The sequence below is a fragment of the Crotalus tigris genome, unplaced genomic scaffold, assembly GCF_016545835.1.
Source record: "Crotalus tigris isolate CLP2741 ecotype Arizona unplaced genomic scaffold, ASM1654583v1 scf7180000017541.2806704, whole genome shotgun sequence".
NCBI classification, from domain to species: domain Eukaryota; kingdom Metazoa; phylum Chordata; class Lepidosauria; order Squamata; family Viperidae; genus Crotalus; species Crotalus tigris.
Window position 1 is genome coordinate 205,182 of NW_024096462.1, and position 22,723 is coordinate 227,904.

The 22,723-nt window shown below is 40.4% G+C and overlaps 1 protein-coding gene across 11 annotated transcripts in view; it reads left to right on the plus strand.

The window, feature by feature from the left end:
• The first annotated feature begins 758 nt into the window (after positions 1 to 758).
• The window catches only part of WNK1 (WNK lysine deficient protein kinase 1), a 167,250-nt gene continuing 145,285 nt past the window's right edge, over positions 759 to 22,723 (plus strand). For 2 of the 11 annotated variants that reach the window (XM_039355351.1, XM_039355517.1), the window contains exon 1: positions 763 to 8,579. In XM_039355351.1, coding sequence (XP_039211285.1) covers positions 7,779 to 8,579 — 801 coding nt within the window. In that variant the 5' untranslated portion in view covers positions 763 to 7,778. Of the gene's footprint in view, positions 8,580 to 22,723 lie in introns of all 11 variants that reach the window. The other 9 variants (XM_039355433.1, XM_039355841.1, XM_039356008.1 and 6 more) reach the window with 7 other exon arrangements.

A 22,723-nucleotide genomic window follows, 5' to 3' on the forward strand; every position in this document is an offset into this window, starting at 1 on the left:
ATCAAACACAGCTATACTGAATGAATAATATTACATAACCTGGGTCTATTGATAAAGATCCTTGATCCTATTGCTTGTAAGATTGTGTGCAATTAGAAAGGGTGGAGGAGAAGGGGAGAGATCTAGGAAAATACCAATCATCCTACTCAGGCACCTGAAGCCAGATGACAATCTAAAGTATACACCCATCATTCCTTAAGAATTCTCTGCAGACAAATATGCCACAGGCATGAATGGGCATGAGGAGGCTGTACCGAATCCAAGTTGCAATTATTAGCTGCCATGTTTGGAAAGGAAATGAGAGAGACTTATAGTAAACATTTTCTCTTTGCCACTCATTTTAATATGATATATAATAGGATTTACACCAGGAGTTTCAGCACGGTATTGTTAAAAAAGTCAGCCCTAGTCATCATCATGGTGCCATCTTGACTTTTTTGACCATATTCCATGAATACCCCTGATTTTACACTGATTGGTTATGCCAGACAAGTGTTGCATATTACTTTAAAATAGTAAGATAAGCCCTTATTTCTGCCAGAGATGGAGAGCACCTGGCCCATCACTGTTGGCCTTCCTCAAGGTCAGGGGTAAGCAACCTTGGCTCTTTTATGGCTCATGGACTTCAACTCCCAGAATTCCTGAGCCAGCCTGGCTGGCTTAGGAATTCTGGGAGTTGAAGTCCATGAGTCATAAAAGAGCCAAGGTTGCCTACTCCTGCTCAAGGTGATCAAAACAATTTTATTTAGGCAGGATTTTGAGTCTTAATGGTAATATTCAGCAGCTATTTTGGCCGGGTTTTTCTTTTGTGGGTGAGCAGCTTGTGTAACTTTATTGGATTTTTATGGTATTTCATTGCTTTTTATTTTTGTCACTCACATAGATCAGTGCTTCTCAAACTTGGCAACTTTAAGATGCGTGGACTTCAATTCCCAGAATTCCCCAGCAGCATACTTAAGAAATCTGATCCTAGAGTAGGCCCCATACCTGTCTCAGAAGCTGCAAAAAACAGAAAGATAAGTTGGGTGTTGCTGGGCCTTGGAGCAGGCTAAGTCCTGCAAATACTTGCTTGCTGGATGGGAAGGGCTGCAGGGACCCCAAGGGGGCGGGAAACAGAGTACAGGATGCCTCAGGGGATGGGGTAGTCTTGGGAGGCCTGGGGCAGGTGACTCTGGGTCTATGTAGGCTTCCCACCTGAGGCACCCTGTGCTTCATTTAACTAGTCTCATGTTCATTTACCAGCTGCATCAGGGAGAACAGGGGACATGGTTGTTAAGGGAGGCTATTTTGCTGAATGGCTTTTATGACATGTGACCATAATGGGCAGGCTCCAGTATAGTTGTATCTCAAGGACTATCTATACTCAGTTTTTTTTCCAGATAGAAGCACAATTAATAAACTAATATATATGCACAATGCAGACTAATGCATCTTTATTGAAAAAAAATCAATAAATCAGTAATCATGCTTCAATAAAGTGTCAGTCAATACTACAGAATGAGTGTGGGTATGTATCAAAATTTACAGATTTATTAAAAAGTGACTTCATTTTCATTTGCCTTGGCCTAACAAACTCACTCTGTCTTAAAGTTCCATGTTCCCATTCTAGTTGAATCTGAACAGTACTTCCTGGTTAACACCTTACTAATGCTATTTGCTAACTTCATTTACTACAAACCTCAGGTGATAATGTTAGTATTTATACACTGCTTAAGTCCAAATGGAAGCAAGATGGTTTATAGTTTATGTAATCAAGTATAAGACTAATAGTATAATAACATAATAAAAATATAAAGCAATATAACCATATAGTAGAACAGAGTTCAGCATTAACAACTGTGGACTCAAAAGCCCTCTGGATAAGCCAAGTTTTTACAACTTTCTAGGAAGCCATGACATTATATGTTTGTAATTTACTCATGTTATTTTTATTAGTAGCTTCCAGTCTTAATGCTTCCTGAGAAAATTATAGCTACTACTGTAATATTGATCTCAGTTCTCCTGTAAATATGCCAAGTATTTAAATGTTTATTCTAAATCTGGCCAATATTACAAATCTAGATTTAACTGATAAAGCTAACTGATTAATCTAGATTAATCTAGGTTTTAGGACTGATAAAGCTAGTCCAAATTACTTTATCCCCAAACTGGGAGTGCAGTGAGATGCAAAGATCTCTCTTTTGTACATGTCTACATGGATCACATTCACTGAAAAATTCCTTGGAATGGGACACAGCACATCCCTCCAATGTATGTTGTAACAAATGCTTCTATGAATACTTTCCTTCAGAGTACACATGCGCAGGATCAGCACACGTACTTTCAAAACCCATGCTTGCTTGTGCAAGTCACTCTTCCCTCTAAAAACAACGTAAAAAGAATTCCTACATGGCTGGGAAGTGGATAAGCAAGTACGAGCTGAATTGTTCTCTTTTGGATGTTCAAATATTGGCGTATCTGAATTTGGCTCAAAAGTAGCATGTCCAAACTCCTCAGAAATCAGTTTCATCATGAAATAAATTTCTGGTGATTGAATTGAAGTATGTTTGATTGGAAAGGACTTTGAAGTTCATGTAGTTTAATCCCCTGCCCCATCCAGAAATCTGCTACTGCAACAGGCCCAACTGCAGCAGATGGTCATATCACCTCTAGTTAAGCATCTCTAGAGAAGGAGATTCTCTCCCATGATTGTCTGTTCCAACTATTGAAGACTGTAGGGCTGGAATGGTTTTCCTGATGCCCGGTCAAAATGTACTTCATTGTAATTTAAACTCATTGTTTCCTGGCCTGTGGAACAGCTGTGAACAATTCTTCTCTGACCTCTACCTGACAATCCATCAGATGTTGCTAGGTAATTCTAATGACTCTCCCACAATTGTCTCCTTTCCAGGCTAAACAAACGCAAGGTCTTTAATCACTTTTTATAAGTTCTTTCGACATCCTCTATCATTGTTATTTTACCAGAACTTGTTCCAGTTTATCAATATTGTTCAGAACTGTAAGCAATATTTTAGATGAGGTCTGGCCAATTCAAAAGAGATTCATGTTGATTTTTGATTTTGATACTATACATCTGTTAATGCAGATTAGGATTGTAATTGTCTTTGAGCTTTCTGCACACTGTTGGTTCCTTTTTGTGTGTGATACTGCCTTATATGTTCTCCCCTCACTCCTTTTATTTTTCTCACCAAATGAAGAATTTTGTATTTGTCCTTGTTGAATTTAATATTGCTGGTTTCTGCTTATTGTTCCAGCCCAATGTTCTTTAAGGTGTTTGCTGTCTCACCTGTTGAGAAGCTGCCAGCCAGGCAAGGAGGAGGGATCAAGTAGAGAATTAGCCTTGAGTTATTGCGTAGCCACAAGAGACCTAGGGTTACCCCCAGTGGTGGGATTCAAACATGTGAACAACCGGTTCTCTGTGTGGATGCTGCTTCCGGAAATCCATTCTGGGCCTGGGCAACAAAAAATTAGCTATTGGTTCTGCCGAAGTGGTGCGAACCAGCTGAATCCCACCACTGGCTACCCCCACCCTAAATTCCATGGGACCTTACATGTTTGTTCCCAAGAGAAGGCAAGCAATCTGGGGATATTCCTGTATTATAGGCAGAACACAATAAAGTAGCTACTTTGAACCCTACAGGTGTGGACCTGGTTGCTTGTGCCTGATACCTCCGCACTTTTATAATCAGCAAATATGATATTTGATTGATTTTTAATCATTTTTAATCATCATATTTTCTATCTGTTCTGCCAAGCTCTTTAGGACTATGTTCAACAGCAAAAGGTCCAAAATAAATCTTTCTGCAGACAGTGGGATATATTCCATGATACATGCATAGTGCTTGACCAGATATTGTTATATGTCAGTCAGAATGCATCATCATTATTAATGACCTTGCATTTTACTTGAAATGGACCATGTCTCAATTGCATTGATTGGAACTGGAGTACCAGTTGTAAATGATTTCCTGTTGCTTTTTTCTTGATACGCTGCCACCTAAGTTGACTATACTGTACAATAGCCATATGCAAAATTCTGATGTCGAAGATTGCCTGTTGAATGGTTGTTTCATGATGCTCTTCATGAAATGTATGCTTGTTTTTTTGCACTTTTTCTTGCAGGTGACACTTGAAGGAATGAAAAAACAAAACTGGAGACTCTTATCAATTGTGCGTTGTCTTACATTAAAACTGTATGCACAGCATTATTTGCCAGAGTCACTACTGGCTGAAGAGTTAATTTAATCCATGTTAGCATATATACTGCCTTTATGTTAGCATGTCAATGCAACTGCTTGCCTATGTCCTCGAGTAGAATTATCCATGTTGATGTAGCTGATGATTCCAATCACACTACAGGCACTTCTATTCATGAAACATAGTCCCCTCTTTCTGACTTCTTTGGCATCCACAAGTCTACTGAGGAACAGGCAACACTACATGAAAGTCTGGGTCTTGCCTCCAAAAAAAAAAAAAAAAGCAGGCTGGATTAGCTACAGATCTTTGGAACTTCATCAAGCAAGAAAATATTTAATGATAAAACATGGGCTGGGTGAGTCACTTCAAAGTCTTAAATTCTGATGAAACCATAAAATAATGAATTCAGATCTGTGATACCCTACATTTATTACAGTAAATGAGCAAATTAATAAAAATGTAGAAGTAATTATAATATTTTCACTGAGGAATCAAAATTCAAGTTTCAAAGCCAAATATTGTCCTTCCAATGTAAATTCCATGTAAACGTTATATTGAAAAAATGCTATTAGATTTGAAAAAAAAAATACAAAACAGGCAAGGAATGAACTATTGACAATTCTTAATTAGGAATTCAGGAAAACAGTTGTTCTACAGTAGTCCTTGACTTACAACCACAATTCAGCCCAAAATTTCCATTGCTAAGCAAGACAATTAAATGAATCATCCGGTTATTAAGTGAATTTGGCTTCTCCCATTGACTTTGCTTATGGAAGGTGGCTGGGAACACAAATGGTGCTTACATGACAGTTGCCAAGAATCTGAATTTTGATCACATGGCCATAGGGATGCTACAACCGGTGTGAAAAATGGTCATAAATCACTTTTTTCAGTGCCATTATAACTGAAAGAATGGTTATAAGTCAAGGACTATATAAGGCTGATCCTGTTCTTAGCATGTATATAATCCAGTTCATTTTTTATTGGTGAGTCTAATAGTACTTGGTCACACACTAACTGAGGTAAACAGTTATAGAAGTGTAGCACACTCACCAATTCTCAGCATAGTACTGGCAAGGCTTCGTTAAATCACAGTCCTTTTCTACATTGATACAGACAGCAGCAGGCAAGGATTGATTAGTGTTGCCAATCACTCTAATGGGAAGCATGTTGTGTGAAGGATCCCTGGTACAAACAGCACTCCTTACTAGTACTGAGGTTACCTAGTTTGGGTAATGAAATGTCTGCAAGAAAACAGCAAGCTGAAAGCACCAAGGACTCATGTCAATCCTGAGCTACAAATATTCTTCTTTATTAGTACGCATGTTATATTGCCAAGATTTAATTGTGGTTTTTGTAACAGGCTTACATTTGTCAATTTCCATTTTTCTTGCAAAATGAAATCTGTTCTTAGTTTATGTTTCCCTCCAGACTTGTTAATAAAAGCCTTGGGGGGGGGGAACTAAATTTAACTCCCTAGTGGCGCATGTTGTTGGTGGGCATTCTGCAATGTACTAATCCTCTTTGATTCAAATATATTGTGGGAATAGGAAGGAATCGGTAGCACTTTTTGTAAAATGACAAATTTGATTAAGAGGCATAAGTTGCTATTAGGTTATTTCTGATGTGGGGCTACTATAGACTAAGCTCTATTCCTACAATGTTGGAATAGGGTATTTATTCCAGTAAGAGCAGAGACTTTTACTGTTCTTTCCTGAAGATTTCCCATCAAAGGAAACAAACACTGCTAATTCACAATTTAACATGTGAAGAAGATTAAGCAATCTAATTTGACCTTGGCTTGCTTTAACAGATTCCACCTCAAGCTTAAATTGTTCCCAGGAGGGTTACTAAGCACCATTAACTTTAAAATAGATTTCTTTCTTTTACTCTCTAAAGAAAAATCCCGTTGTGTCAGTACTAGTATGCAACAAAACAATCCATGTACACTAAAATGGCACATAAATTGTATGTTGACATTTCAAAAATATACAAGCATGGTTAGTTAAGGCTTTACTAAATAATGGCTTAAAATCAATATAAACTACAAAGTAGTTTGTAATTACAAAGTACTTTGTTATACTTGTATGCAAATTAACTGCCCACAAATACTCTTACCACTAATATTATTTTGTCTTTTTTGTTTTTAATGCTTTTCTTTGTAATGCTGGTCTGCGACCGTAATAAAAATCGGTTGAATATAAATTGCAAAAATCAGAATTTTTAAACCAATCCACCGTTTCTCGTATAGGTGTATACATGAAAATACATTATTTTCCATTTTTAACGTTTGCATTCTAATTAAAAAAGAAATAGAGTGAAGCGAAGCATGATGGGAAACTCTTTGAATTTTTTAGCAGTAACCGATTGATGATTCCCGAAGCCACCAGTACTGACGTCGCACTTTCATTGCACGCCGTGAGACGCAGGGAGAAGGGGGGAAAAGCATCAGGTGATCCCTAAAAAAAAACAACCCGTAAGTACCACTTTCTCATTGCATAGTAGCCTTTGCCTTCTTCCTCAGGCATCATGGGAAGTGTAAGCTGCGCCGTGGTTCGCGGCGTCAGAGACAGACGAGAACTACATGTCCCAGGCAGACCCGAAGGAGGAGCAGCGTTGACGCAGGCGTGGTGGAGTGCGGACGGAAAAAGGGGGGCGTGGCCTCGCAGTCTGTCTCTCGCGCTCTGGCGGAGAGTGAGAGAGAGAGAGAGGGAAGAAGAGTGTCGCTGTGCGCGCGTCTTTCGGGGGCGGTCGCCATTTAGCGCGGCCAGTTTCCCCTCACTCGGGAGAGGTGGCAGTGAGAGGCCCATCCCCCACTCTCCTCACGAGTGGGAGGGAAGGACGGACGTGAAGAAGCTCCGGCGGCAGGCAGGCGGGCAGGGCAGGCGAGGCGCCCCTTCTGGGTGATTTCTCCGCCTTTCCTCCCACTCCCTCAGGCCAGGCGCTCTCGGAGCGGAGGGTGGCCTTCTTCGGGCTGCGAACGAAACCCACGAGGAGGGGCGGCGGCGGGCGTCCCGGCATCGCGTGAGGGAACGAACGGAAGAGGGGAAGAGGTTCGGCGGCGAGGACGGGCCGGGGCGGAGCCTAAGCGAGAGGCTGAGCCGGACCTCAACGGAGGCAAGGAGCTGGGCGAGAAGGAACGCGCGCGGCCGCGACTGCCACGGGCCTGCCCTTACTGCGCACCCCACCCCGCTGGTCCGGGGCCTGCCGAAGGCTCCTTCCCGGCCTCCTTCCTCCTCCTCTGTCTCCCCCACCCCACCTTCGCTGCTGCTCCATGTCGGCCCTGCTGTTCGGTTCCCCGCTGCAGCAGGATGGATGCGGACACTGACTGGGGATCCACCCCGCCTCCGCCGGCCCAGCCCGCTCCACTACTCGCCTCGCCGTCTTCTTTGCTCCACGCCGCCCGGAGATTCCGGGAGCCGCCTTTGCAGCAGCAGCAGCAGCAGCAGCAAGAACCGCCGCCGCTTCTGCCGCCTTCCGAGCAGCTCTTGGGCGCGCTCGCCGCCTCGCCTTGACTGCCCTCGCGTCAGCTGCTGCAGCGGCAACTGCTGCGCGCCCTCCTGCGCCTCCCCTTCGACATCATGTCAGCTGGCGCTCCGGAGAGCGGTGCTGCGGCGGCGGCGGCTCCTCGCTTCCTCGCCCCGCCGCCTCCCCCGCCCAAGAACGGCTCGAGTTCCGACAGCTCCGTCGGCGAGAAGCTGGGGGTGGCCGCTGCGGGGACGCCGTCCGCCCCGGGCGACCCAGAGGGGTCGGAAGGTGCTAATTGCCGTAGCGAGGAGTACCGCCGTCGCCGGCATACCATGGACAAGGACAGCCGCGGTGCGGCGGCGGCCACGGAGCACCGCTTTTTCCGCCGGAGCGTCATTTGCGATTCGAATGCGACCGCTCTGGACCTTCCGCGGCTGCAGCCGGCGGCGCCTCCCCCGGCTGCTGCTGCTCGAGGGAGCATCCCGCCCGTGTTGGGCTCTCCTCCCGAGTCTGTCATCCAGGCAGCCGGCGCGTCTGTCACCTCCAGCCAGGCGCCCGCGTTGCTTCTACAGCAGCCCGCATCTCTGCCTCCAGCCGCAGAAGTGCCGTCTGGTCCAGAGCCCTCGGTAGCGAAGGAGGTTGCCCCCTTATTAGCCAAGGAGGAAGGGATAGAAGCCACTCCACTGCCCCCTACCAGTACGGCAGGAAGCGTTACCGCTTCGGCCCGGGATCTGCAGGAAGAGCGGAGTAAGCGACAAGAAGATATTGAAGAGCTGGAGACCAAAGCTGTGGCTTTCTCCCCAGATGGTCGTTTTTTGAAGTTTGACATGGAGATTGGCCGAGGCTCCTTCAAGACTGTCTACAAGGGACTTGACACTGAGACCACAGTGGAGGTTGCTTGGTGTGAGCTGCAGGTACTAGAGTCGACAGTAGTTGTGTTTTTTTTGATGCTGAGTCAATAGGCCTAAGGCAAGGGTAGTATTCCTATAAGCCAGGGGTTCTCAACCTTGGCAACTTTAAGACTTGTGGACTTCAACTCCCAGAATTCTTCAGCCAATTCTGGGAGTTGAAGTCCACAAGTCTTAAAGTTGCCAAGGTTGAGAATCCCTGCTATAAGCCATACGTGGAAGATAATACTTTTCCAAACTGTTATATAGCCTATTTTTTATCTATGTGGTAAATGTTTGAGTAGCCATTAATTTGAACTCTTAAGCTGGAATTCTGTTAATTTCTTTCAGTTGATGAAAACACTTTGTCAAGGAAAAGGAGTAGATTTTTAGCAGTTCCTTTTTTCTCTGCTGTTCTGTAACTCCCCCTTTGCCTCAGATATTAAGTGACCACGTGGAGCAGGTTTGAAGGGCTATAGGAAGGAAATAGAATTGCTGAAAAACCATCTTCTCTTTTTCTGCTGATGGAAATCTGGCAGTTGAGAGAACCTAATTGAATTCTTTCTCTCTCTCTCCCTCCCTCCCTCCCTCTCTCTCTCTCTCTCTCTCTCCCTCCCTCCCTCTCTCTCTCTCTCTCTCTCTCACACACACACACACACATTAAGGCTGCACAGAAATATTTAACTCAGGAATGGAATATGATTTTTGAGCTTTGATTTTGCTTCAAAACTATTCCCATTTAAAATAGGGCATTAAAAAAGAGTTAAGGTTTTTGATGAAGTTATTGTTCTTTCAGTAATATCACCAAGTACTCTGACTTTGCTGCTATGGTGCCCACCTTATGGAACGTTTCCCCCCCCCCCCCTACACACAAGTGAGACAAGTGAGGTTTGCTCTATCCTTGCTAATATTTCAGAAGTCCCTCAAGACCTGGCTATGTTATCAGGCTGGAGGGTCCCAGGGCACCGATGAAATTCTAAGATGGCTACACCATTATAGTTAGTATCCACTCTCTCCTGTGCCTTTTCATTTTTAATGTTTGTTGTGTATGTTTAATAATGATCACTTCTATATATTTTTACTTAATTGTTGTATGCTGCCTAGAGTCACTTTTTGAAAGATGGGCAGCTATATAAATTCAATAAATTAATTGCCTGTAAAGCTACAGTTGGTTGCAAATTTGCAGGCTAAGCACACTGTACTTTATTTTTAAACCTAAATTAATTACTGTGATGGAATTGAGATACTTGATTCAATAATAGCTTTGTGAAATTCGGGAAAGGCATAGTGAATCTGTATCAAGATTCACGGTGCAATATTTTCTGTATTCACTCATTCATTTGCTAACTGAAATATATGCTACACATTTTTGTATGACTAGTGTTATAGTCACATATGGCTTTTTCGAAAGCATCTTGTTAATCATCATTGATTGGGTATAGAATTCTCAGGTTAATGAGAAACCAGGTTAATGGTTTCAGGGTCAGTATTTGAAACAGGCAGATCAAATGTGGTAGGGGGAGGGGAGAAATTGAGAGGTTAATGGATGGTGAGGATAGCTAACAGATTATCTGATCCAAATATAGAAATTAGAATGGCTATTTACAAGTTTCTTATATTTCACTTTCCACAATTCTATATGGAATTTGGATTGATTTCTAAGTGTTGATTTACATGTCAAGGGTTCAAGGGTCAAATAAATTAACACCTGACTTGTGGCAAAAATTTAGTCTCAAATAGGCCATATATGTGTGTGTGTGTGTGTGTGTGTGTGTATGCTTGCTTGCTCTATAGTAAGCAGTATAGTGGATGGTGGTTTGAGGATATGCTCTTTTTTTAGCTTTGTATATTTTTGTAACGATTTTTATGGTGTTTTTACTTGTAAATGGCTAAGTCATTTAAACAGTGAGATGGGTAGTGTATACATTTGATCAATGAATATAGTAGTACTAAGCAGATTGGTTATTTGACATAGGGTTGCATGTGCTAAATAATGTGCCTGATGTTTGCTATATTTGTGCTTTGTTAATCACAGTTGGAGGGGGGTTTTTTAAAGGAAGATGGCCTTTGAAACAGGAATCAAGTACGCAAATTGGTAACTTCTGTGGAATACAGGTAGTCCTTGACTTACAACAATTCATTTAGTGACTGTTCAAAGTTATAACGGCACTGAAAAAGTGACTTATGATCATTTTTCACACTTATGACCTTTGTAGCAATCCCATGATTATGTGATCAAAATTCAGTTGCTCGGTAACTGGTTCATACTTATGACCGTTGCTGTGAGCCAAAGTCATGTGATCATCTTTTGCAACTTTTTGACAAAGTCAATAGAGAAAAGTGAATCACTTAACAACCATGTCACTAACTTATCAGCTGCAGTGGTTCATTTAACAACTGTGGCGAGAAAAGTAAAATGGGGCAAAACTCACTTAACAACAGAAATTTTGGGTGCAATTGTGGTTGTATGTCGAAGACTATCTGTATCATTTATGCCAGTTGATTACAGAGTAATTGGGTGAGGGCTAGTTTGGGGAACATAAAAGATTGTAGCAACTGGATATGTACCCAGTCCTAGAATCTATGCCTTGATGTACTTTTAATAACTTGGTGAAGCTACTGTTGGATCTAGTTTGTGCTTGATCATGATGTAAAAAGTTTGGATTTTAAATGAAATTATATTTCAAGGTAGATTAATGTTATCATACAACTTACATTAGTTGAAAAATAATATGGATTATCTCTTAGGATTTGAGATTTTGTTTGAATTTTCATTTTATTAATGAAATTACTTGGTATGCATTATTAGAATTGCTGCCATACCTATGAATGAAAGTAAAAAGAGAACCAAGGTTTTTTTTGTACAGGCACTACAATTTTCTATTTTGAAATACCAGTACATTTGTTCTACATGTATTCTTACATTTGCCTCTTACCATAACATTCAGCAAGTTTTATGTTGAGGGGATGATGGAACTAACTTTTTTTTATAAAGTACTTCATAATGAGAATATCAAACTTTAAATTTTGCAAATACAATATTCTTTTCGTTCTTTTGAAAACTATGGAAGAAGAGATAAGACTCTATCAAAGGTTTAAAATTATTTGGATATTATTTTAAAATAATATATTTTTAAAAATAGGCTTCAAGATGCATTTTATAGAATAGTCTAAAATGTTTTATTTATATTTTTGCATGTAAAACTGATGCAATCCTGAGACCCTCTTGAATTTTAATAGTTTGGCAACATGCTATCCAGTTGCATCATCAATAATTGAGAAGGTTGTATCAGCTTTTTGGGGATTATGTGATTTGCAAGATAAGATGCCAGATGCAGTAGGAGAAGTGCAATTGTGTGGGGTAGGTTTGAGTAGCAATAAGCCCATTCCAATCTGATCATGGCCTTTTTATTAGTGGCTTGTTACCCTAGTCTGTTCCCTTTTGCGCCTCTATTATTTTTCTCAATTCACCTACAATAACCTCTGTATTTGGTGAAATAATGAATAATACTTGCCTCATAAAGCAAAAAGAGAAAAATGCTTTACGCATCTCACTGTTTCATTCGCTGTCTATGTATAATTTCAGGTTACTGCTGATTGCATATTACTCCTATGAAATGAAAGTGGGTGAGTGATGAGGGGTTCTGTTCTGAAGTCCAAGTTTCTTCACTAGCATGGACAGCTTCTGAGTGGGCACTTATAACCCACGTAGTTTTGTACATCAACCATAATCCATTTGAAGTGGGCTATAACAAATTTGAAAAAATAAATACCACCATAACTCCTGCCCCCTCCCTTTCCTCCTGAGAACTTTTCTCTTTGCAGTCCTGTTTCACTAAAATCATACAGAATTGCTGCTTTTGTAGGTTAAGGAATCATGAGTAGTGCAAGTCAGCTAGTAGACTCTACGTCCCATCATTCGCATGGTTTTTTTTTTTTTTTTGTAGCCAAGTTGTGCAGGAAACAGGTAAGAATCTCTTTGCATCACAGCTGAGGATACCAGGAGGAAGACCACATGTATTTCTGGAAGATTATCTTATAAATGGCTTTATTTTAAATGTGGAAATCTGTTGAAGTATGAAGTGAATCTTTCACATTAAAAGTATTATTATTTGAATAATTTCAGTTCAATGTCTTTGTTTCAACCAGATTTTCTTATCTGGCTTATCTTTTGGAATACAATTATAGATTATGCTATTCAAAAACTAAAATGGTCTTCCAGCCAAGAATATTGTGTAGCACTGATTTTTAAAGATAATACTTATCTTAGCTTATAAAAACTTAAAACTGTAGTTAAATCTAATACTATACTTTTGTTAGAGATGGCAGTTTCTGCTGATGAAAGTGAGGACAGGCATTCCACACAGCCATGCATACAGTTTCTGAATATATCCTCAAAATCTCCCCGGATTGCACATCAGGATTTTACATGGGGACTGCTGCAGATAGAAGATGAATAGAAAGTCCAGTTGTACTATTGGAAATTGATTAGCTGAGAGATCAAAACTTTTAAGTCCAATAAGTAAAATGTTAAATGGTATTTAATTATTCAGTATTATTCTGAGACTTATCATGACACAAGTCCAGGAATAATACATTGGGCAGAATAACCTCTTTATCTTCATTGACCTAACAAAGGCATTTGATGCTGTAAACAGGGTAACACTCTGAACCATCCTGAGATATTATGGCTGCCTGAGGAAATTCATGAAGTTGATTTAACTATTCCACAAGAGAATGACAGAACCAGTCCTTTACAACAGTGATACGTCAACTTCATTTGCCATTTCTACTGGGGGATAACAGCGTTGTGTCCTAGCCCCAATCCTATTCAATCTGTTATTTGCTTGCATGTTATTACATGCTGTCCAGAGTCTGAAGAAAGGAGTGTATATCAGGTACTGATTAGACAGTTTTCTACTTGCTGCTTGAATGCAGGGACATGTTTCCATATAGTCATTCAAGAAACCCTGTTTGCTGATGACTGTGTATTCCTGATGCACAAAGACAGTGATCTATAGTTGATGCTGAACAGATTACCAGATGCTGCTATGCTCTTTGGCCTAACTATCAACTTGAACGACTTTACCTGCCCATGTCAATTACCAACCATATAAAACCAAAACATCCTGATGACAAAAATAAATAGCTTCAAATACTTTAGAAACTTCATTTCGGGTGATGAATCTACAGATAAAGAAATTAACTTCAGGATCAGTATAGCCAGCTAGCATCGAGGTCAGTTGCATCCTGGAGTGTTCAGTCAGCATAATATCTGTATTTCCACAAAGCTGAAAGTCTACAGAGATGTGTTATCTTTTCTCTCCTATCTGGTTTTATTTACCAAATATATACGCTGCCCCTCCTACTGTATAAGATTCTGTGCAGCTCTGCCTGTAAGTCCTGGACTCTGTACATACATCAAACAGTTGGAGGATTTTCACATGAGTTTTCTCTTCTCCATTAATTGGCAAGACCGTGTCTTTAGGCTGGAGCTCCTGGATAGTGTGAATTCCATCAGTATTGAGTCTCTGATTATCGAAATGCAGATGCAGTGGGTGGGACAAGTCATCAAAATGGATGACCACCATATGCCTTTCTCTACGATGTATTGGAGACTGGGAAGTGATCTTGAGGTTGTCCATGCAAGCACTGCAAAGACAATCTGGAAGAAACCTACATCCCAGTGACTTCCAGCAAAAGGAACTAGAAACTGTGCCTGGCAAGCCTTGTGCTATGAAGCTTCCACTGGTTTTGAAGACAGACATCACCCAAAATTAATAGAAAACTTGAGTGGCGTCACAGAATAACACCTACAATTATCACAACAATGGACTTCCAGTGTCCCCATTGAACTACACTCTGCAATTCCAGGCTGGGACTGCAGAGCCACCTCAGTGTCCACAGGTGAATTGCACAACAGCTTGTCTTCTTTGAACCTAAAGAACTACCCATATATAACATTGAGGGGTGCCTTTAATGGTAAATTTATTCCTGAAGACAAAGGAAAAAGTATAGAGTTGATTCTTTTTCCTGTAAATAAAATGGCCAAAAGCAGTGAAGTCTGGTCTTTATTTTTATTGAATAATTTTTAGATCAAATAGAAAATTACATTCTTAAAACATGAAAGCAAATATACAGTATGAAGGAATTAACTACTACTTTTAAGATAATAAATCAATATTTTTATAAGAAGTAGAAAATTTAATCTGCCTGTCGGAATTGAGGATTTCCATTAAAATCTAAAAATCTTGGCCGGCTTGCACAATACATTTGATAGTTAACAGCTAAATGAGCCCATATATTATTAGTTCTGAAAGCACTAGTTGACTGCTGGGTCCAGTTTAGTTTGTTGAAATAGCCTATAAAGCTATACACAGTTTAGAAACCAAATAGTTAAAAACCCAACCTTATGCAATATTATCTGTACAGTTGGGGAAGCTCTACTTGTGATTTTATAGAGTTGTTTGGCTCACAATGAAGTGGTGAATAGACAGGGGTTGTCTTAGTGGCAGTGCTCTAACAAGGAGGCAAATACATCTGCCTCCATAGTATCTTATTTTGGATGACAATTTATGCATATTTCCTCAGTTGAGAGATAACAATCTATTCTAAGACAGTTTGTGCTTTTTTTTTCTGTCTCATTCGTATATTACACTTATTATTAAGGATTGTTGATTTTATGCTGTTTTCTTTAAGATTAGATTCATATTTTCTTATAAACCAGTGTGCATCCCTGCTGAAGGAAGAGTAGTATAAAATAATGTACGGTATATTATTATAAAATGCTAAAAAGTAATGGTAAAGTAATTTGCTGAAGTATGATTTGTTATTCGAATCAGATTTTCTGTACTGTATTGTTGAGCCTATTGCTGCATGTATATGGAAGTGCTATTTAAACTTTTCCTGCATGAAAAAATACTGATTTGAGTTAAATATATCACATTTAATATGGAAAAATGCCTAAGCAGAAAATGACTTTTAAATCTGTATATGCATTCTTCTTACTGGTTCTCTAATTAGTTTACGTATTTTACATTTAAAAATAAAATATCGGAGGTTGTTGTATTTTCCCTTTCTTGTCCATTTTTTCTGACAAATCTATGTTCCTTCATGTCATGTTTCATTGGTATCTTTAAATCCTTTCTTCCATTTTGCTGCATGCCTTTTCCATTTTTTGCTTCCAAAAGATAGATAAATATTTACTGTTTGTTGAAGGACCCTCCCTCTGCCCTTAATATGGTGGAATAAAACTTTCTTGTTTCAAACCTTTGATGTAAATTATAATAGCCTTGTGCTCTATGCCTAGTCTGAATTTTGAAGGTTAGGACAGGATGCTTTTCCTTCCCATTTTTTTGTTTCTGCACCATCTTCTTTTCAGGAAACAAGGGAAATATATAACCACACCATTAAACTTGTCTTAGAAGCCTAAACTCTTCTAGATTGCATACTATCCTCCCTGATGTGGCTGTGAAAATGGATATGGAAGCATGTCTTCTGTTTCAACCTTCGCTTGCTTTGTTGTTTGTACTTAACTAAACAGCAGTTTAAACTTAATTTATTTAATAAAAACAAGCTAGCAAAAATGTTACTTTATAAAGCAGAGCTTCCCCATTAACTGTAGCTTAATGTTTTGGTTAACTAACAGCTAATGATGAATGAAAAACAGAAATTTGTAATTTGGAGGTTGTATGAAGGAGAAGGAAAGTTGAGAGACCATAAATTTTGGTGGAGTCTAGAAAAAATATTGTACTGTAACTATGATTTAGTATTGGATTTGATTGAACACTTTGTGTTTCTTGAAGAAATTAGGCTTGGTTGATGGAAATCTTAACTTGTCACTATTGACAGGGAGAGTAGTTAATTACAAGCCTGAATTTACTTTAATGTGTCTTTGTTGAGTAAACAAAATTTGGCTTGACACTCAATTATCATACTTGCAAGTATTATGTAAGATTTTAAATAATGATCTGAATCACCAAAATAAATAATTTGTAACTATTTCTTTGCCTCAGTAAGTGAGAAAAACTAGTTATTATAGTAATTTTTTTTTCTTTTTAATAGTATTTATAGTATAAATGCAGTTTATTTAAAACTTCTGGTCATCAAATTAATTTCTTAATGTCTTTGTTTTGACTGTTTATATACCTGTGAAAGACACTGAGTAAGAAAATTTCTTGAAAAATGAGTCATCATCCAGTATTGGATATGTTAAAGATTCCAAAAAGATGTTGGAGAATTTTAAGTAAAGTTGTGATTTTCTATTATATAACAAATAACTAGGGATGTGCACAATGCTTGTTTTCAAAAAGTTATGCACACAAAATTTGCAAAGCATCTCATTTCAAATATTGTGTGAACCTGCTAGCTTAAGTGGGAAATAGTTTGTTCCAAACACACCAAAAATATTTTAGCTTGGATTAAAGGTGTCCCTGAATTCAGTTTACTCAGATCTACGTTCAAAACATTTTAAAATACTAGAAAACAACTTGTTTCACATTTGAAACAGCAGTTGTGTATTGGGCAATTAGATGTATTGTGAATGCTTACATTAGAAATGAACTTTTTTCTGTATCTGTACAAATAAATGCTTATTTTTGCTTAAGGGAAACATAAGCATCTTATATGATTATGTGCCATCAAATCAGCATTAAATCTTTGTGACTTCTCCACAATGACTTGTCCCATGTCCTCTTGGGGTGACATGATAATAGTCTTCCAATATTTGAGGAGTTGCCACAAAGAAGAGGGGATCATCTTATTTTCCAAAGCAAGACAAGAAGTAACAGATGAAACTTATCAAAGAGAGATTCAACTTAGAACTAAGAAGAAATTTCCTGACAGTGAGACCAATTTATCAGTGGAATGGGTTGCCTTCAAAAGTTGTGGGTATGCCATCGCTGAAGGTTTTTAAGAAGTGATTGGATAGCCATTCCAGAACAGTATAGGGGTCTTTTGCTTGAGCAGAGGGTTGCACCGGAAGATCTCCAAGGTCCCTTCCAACTCAATTATTCTGTTCTGGTCTGCTTTCACCTCCTTTTCAATCCAACAGAAGATGACTATGATTTTCCCAGAGATACATTGACAGTCTTGCAGGATGCATGTGTGTTTAAATGCTGTTTCTCTAAGCTGAGCTCTGGGTTTATTCTATGATCCATTTGTTTGTTTTGTTGGTTATTCACAGTATTCTCAGGAGTCTTCTCCAAAATTGTAAGTCCAATTTTGCTCCATAGAATATCACAAGGAAAACGATTGCCTGCAAGGTTATGATCTTTTTATACATAGATATGTCATAGATTCTGACATATAATTTTCCAAGGCTTCATTCCTATCCTACCAATATCTTTTCCAAGGCTTTACTGTTATCCTACCAAATGCTAGTCAGTGTATTTTTTTTTTTTTACTGCTGATTCATTTATTTTTAATATTTGATCCTAAAAAGCAGAAGCCATTTCAATATCTTTACTGCTAATTCTAAGACTGTTTGCTGTGGTTATATTATTAGATTGTTTTTTTTATATTAAATATTCATTTTTTTTCTTGACTTTTATTACTAGAGTTAATAGATAATTTGCAATTTTAGCCATCAGAGTAGTGTCATTATCACAGCATAGGTTGTTAGTTTCTTTTTCCAGTAGTAAAACCAGCTTCCCTCAATATATGCTCCCTCAGCATATAATTTGAATAATTAAAGAGAGACTGTAGTGTTTTATTGATAGTGGTCACTTTTGCCATGTTCATCAAGACTGTGATTTTCTGTTCTATGTGTAGATTTCATATGAGGACAATGAAAATTCTAGGATTTCATTTTCCTCAGAACATTAGACATCTTGACATGGTTGATACAATTGAAAGTTTTTTTCCAATTATGCAACATGAATCAGCAATAATATTTTTTCTCAGTAGTTTCTAAAACCATCTTGAACATCTGGTATCTCCATATCCATGTAGGACTCTAATCTGGATTATCCTAAGCATTATTTTGCTAGAATTTGAAATCAAGGATATTGTCTGATAGTTTGCACATTTTGTAAAGTCTTCTTTCTTTGGTATTGGTATATAAACTCATCTCTCTCACTGTATTCACTACATATGCTGGTTTAGTTTGGTTAGAACATTTACAGATTTGTCTGTTGTTTGCCATATATCTGTAATTTTTATGTAAATTATTAACAGAATAACAGAGTTGGAAGGGACCTTGGAGGTCTTCTAGTCCACTCCTGTGCTCAAGCAGAAATTGTGGAGTTCCAACTTGGTAATAACCAGAATGCTAATCTAATGTAATCCTTTAGTATCTGAAGTTCTTGTAAATGGTGAAATTTTCTAAAGAAGTGGTTCTCAACCTTTCTAATGCCGCGACCCCATAATACAGTTCCCCATGTTGTGGTGACCCCCAACCACTTATACATCACCAGGTGCCAGGGGCGTGGCCAAAGAAAAGGGGGAAAAATGGCGGACGGCCTTGTTTGGCGACCCCCGTGAAATGGTCGTTCGACCCCAAATGGGGTCCCGACCCACAGGTTGAGAACCACTGTTTTAAAGTATATTGAATAATAAGATCTTTACTGTACAGAATTTTGGGATATTTTTTCTATCTTTGATCCTTTTTGAATCAGTTGCTGTCTATCCACTAGTGTTCCTTAGCATTCAATCTAAAGTTGAACTTCCTTCTGAGTTTCAACAAGTTTTGGAAGACTTTCCTTTTTCTCACCTATTTGTTTTAATCTCCAGTGCTTTCAGAGAAATCACTATAGCATCTTTCCTTGTCTTTCTATAAATTGTCTGAAATTCTATGTTCAGTTCATTTCTGAGATCTTTTGTCTTTCGTGGCTTTGCCTTTTCTTCCCTTCTTGGCAATTTCCATGGATGACATCCAATTGCTTTGGGATTTCAAAGCAATTCTGATATTCTTCTTGAAAATAGTGGATAAAAGTTCAATATCATATTGTGGAAATGGATTGGCTTTGTTGTACTTTAGCTTACTTGAAACTTATGAGCAGTTTATGATTTGCTTCATAGTCAGTACCTGCCCATGTCTTTGTTCTTATATCTGAACTCTTCCACCTCCAACAACTCAGTTTGAACTCTGTGTACTACATTTGGTGATGTTCAGATATATAGGCATTGTTTTTGTTGATTGGAAACTGGGTTAGAAGTAAATAAATCATTGGACTGGCAAAAACAAACTATTCTTCTCCAGCAGGATGGCTGTAGAGTCCACTGGATGGGTTCCATGACAGCCTTCCCGCCCGACAGACTAGGTCAAAACTTTGGCCACACCCTTCCTTTGGGCGTGACTCCAGTTTTGACTTAGTCTCGAGCCCGTTAACAGCTAAAAATTCTAGCTCCTTAGACAGTCAAAAATTTGAGTCAAATCCTCTCTCTGACCTCGTTAGCTGAGATATTCAGGAAGACGTTCTCTTCTTAGATTGAAGCTCCGAGCCTTCCGTCAGACTCTCGAGACCTGAGGGATTTTTCCGTCTGTGTGGTGAGCGTATCGCATAGCGAGCCGATTCCTAAGTTGATTGCAAAACTCGGAGCCGTTGCAGGGCAGCAGCGGAGCTCCTTTCCCCTCAGCTGTGAAGCGCAAGCTTCCGCGGCTCCGGAACGGCCGGCAGATCCGCGGATCGCCGGTCACTAGGATACAGCGTTTTCTTGTTTTGCATAACAGAGGCCATTTTTCCTTGTCAGCTGAGGCTCAAGAGCGCGGATCGCCAAACAAGGAGCTAAGCTGACTGCGCGATTAAGGGTAATTCCCTTCTCAGATCGCCCCCTCCCTGAGCTTCCCCACTGATTACCTCAGCCTACAATTTCATCGTTAAGGCTGCAATCGCCATTTTGAGCCTCATGCCTTTCTAGAAACTGACGGTTGACAGTTAGGGGGCGTGGTCTCCCTCCTCAGCGCCATTTTGGGTGTACTGGCTGCCTTTCTCCCATTAGGTGGATTAACTGTCGGAGGTTTCAGGCCTTCCTTTACTCCTTTCTGTGAATAGTTTTGTTTTACGTTTTAAAAAATAAATAAATAAATAAATAAAAATAATAGAATAGAGAGAGAGAGGAAAGAGAGAGAGATATATCTTATCAGACACCCTCGGGTCTGTTTTTACAGCCCGGTTGCTGGGGGGCAACACATTTCTTCATATAATCATCCTTTATTCAACCTGATTATTGGCTGGAGGAGTGTGAGGAAATTTCCTTTTATTCCATCTGTCATCTAAGGTGATCCTTGTCACCGGCCCTACAGGACCTTTACTCTCAGAAAAGTACCTGTCTGTCCGGCCATTGTTTGTCTTCAGAGTCAGGCTTGCAGCCTACAACCTCTGTATTTGATCTGCGTGTTTCTGTCTTCCCCCCACTCCAGGTATTGCCTACTCGGGGTACCTGGCCACAATGGCAGACAGTGTCTTGCATTTAGCTATACAGGGTCCCCAACTGCCCCCCCACAACAACAACAAAAGCGCAGATCCACAGAATCTGATGTGGGGGGGAGGAAGAAGAAGGCCAAAACAAAGCACATTACCCAGAAGGGACCCTCCAAAACAGCTGAGCGAGAGGCCTCGAGGAGACATTTGGTGCTAGAAAGGCAATTCTCCAGGGCCCAGAGAATTAGATCCAATGAGGCCAACATGGTTTCCCCTGCCCCATTGGAGGCCCCTATAGAACCTACTTCCCAGGAAGTCCTTAGAACTTGGTCTCCTCTGGGGGAAACCGAACAGATGGATTCCTCTCACTCCTCATCACCAGCATCATCACCAGACCATACTCCCACTATAGCTGCATCTAACGACAAAGCTCAGGAGGACATATGGTCTGCCCAATTTCAGGCATTCATGCAGGATGCCTTTTCCCAGTTTATGGCATCTAAAGGTCAAGTAGCCTTTCAACCATCCCTTAAGGGACGAAACAAGGCTCCGGCTACAAATATCTCTGAGACCTCCTCTCAAATAGGAGAGGTGGAATCAATAGATCTGGACATGACTGACATGCCCCTTTCGGAGGATGGGGGACCACTCCTGAGCAGGCAACAAGCTCTGGCCTCTTTGATCCAGCTCTTCTCAAATCACTTTTAATAAAGGCAGTCTCTACGGTCAATCTGACCTCAGTTCAGGAGGAGAATCCTTCCACAAGTAAGGAGGCAAACCCCCTTTTCGCCAAAAAAGTACCTCAGGACAAGTACATTCCTTGTCCCGAGGTTTTCCGCACCTCCGTAGTGGAGCAATGGTCTTCCCTAGCAACGCCACCTACACCTAACAGTGTGGAGAGGAAGCTATTCAATGTGTCTCCCTTCTTTTCAGACATGCTAGATGTCCCCACAGTAGATAGTCCCCTGATTTCATTATTCTGTACTTCTGCGATTCCAGGAGACATGATGGAGGCCTTGAAACCAGAGGACAAGAAATTTGAGCACTCCTTCCGTCGCTCCCACATGGCCGCAGCCTGGGCGGCCAAGGCGGCAACTTCCTCGTCATTCTTTGCCAGGGCCTGTATTATGTGGCTTCATGAGCTGCAAACCACTGTACCTCCTGATCAGGTCAGAACTCACCAAACTTTGGCCAAAATACTGGTTGCCTCACAATTTATGGCTGACACCTCACTTCACGCAACCAAGTATGCAGCAAGGTCAATTGCTGCCACAGTAGCCTCGCGCAGACTACTGTGGCTTAAAAATTGGAAAACAGACCTAAAGGCCAAGTGGCGTCTTATCAACGTCCAAGTACAGTGGGTCACTCTTGTTTGGATCCATTTTGGATCCACATGTAAGTTGAGAGCAGGGACAAGAGAAAGATTCTAATCCACCCATCAAAGAAGCTGGATAGGAGAGGCACTCAAGAATTCCGGAGACAAAGTTTCCGCCCAGGAAACTCCTGGGACTGGAGACAGCCCTTTCGATCAGGGCAATCCTGGGACTGGTCTAGAGGCTCACGATCCTTCTATTCGAGACAGGATCGTTCCCAGGATTGCCCAAACATGGGAGCCAGAGGCCAATTCCAATCCTGGCGTCCCTTCAGAGGATCGGGAGCCCGACCCTTTAAACGTTCCAAGTGACGTCAGACAAGACACTCCCATAGGGGGTCGGTTAGGGAACTTCATCGAGGTCTGGGAGCAGACCACCACCGACGTCTGGGTACTGGAAACAATCAGGCATGGCCTGACCTTAGAGTTTTATTCTC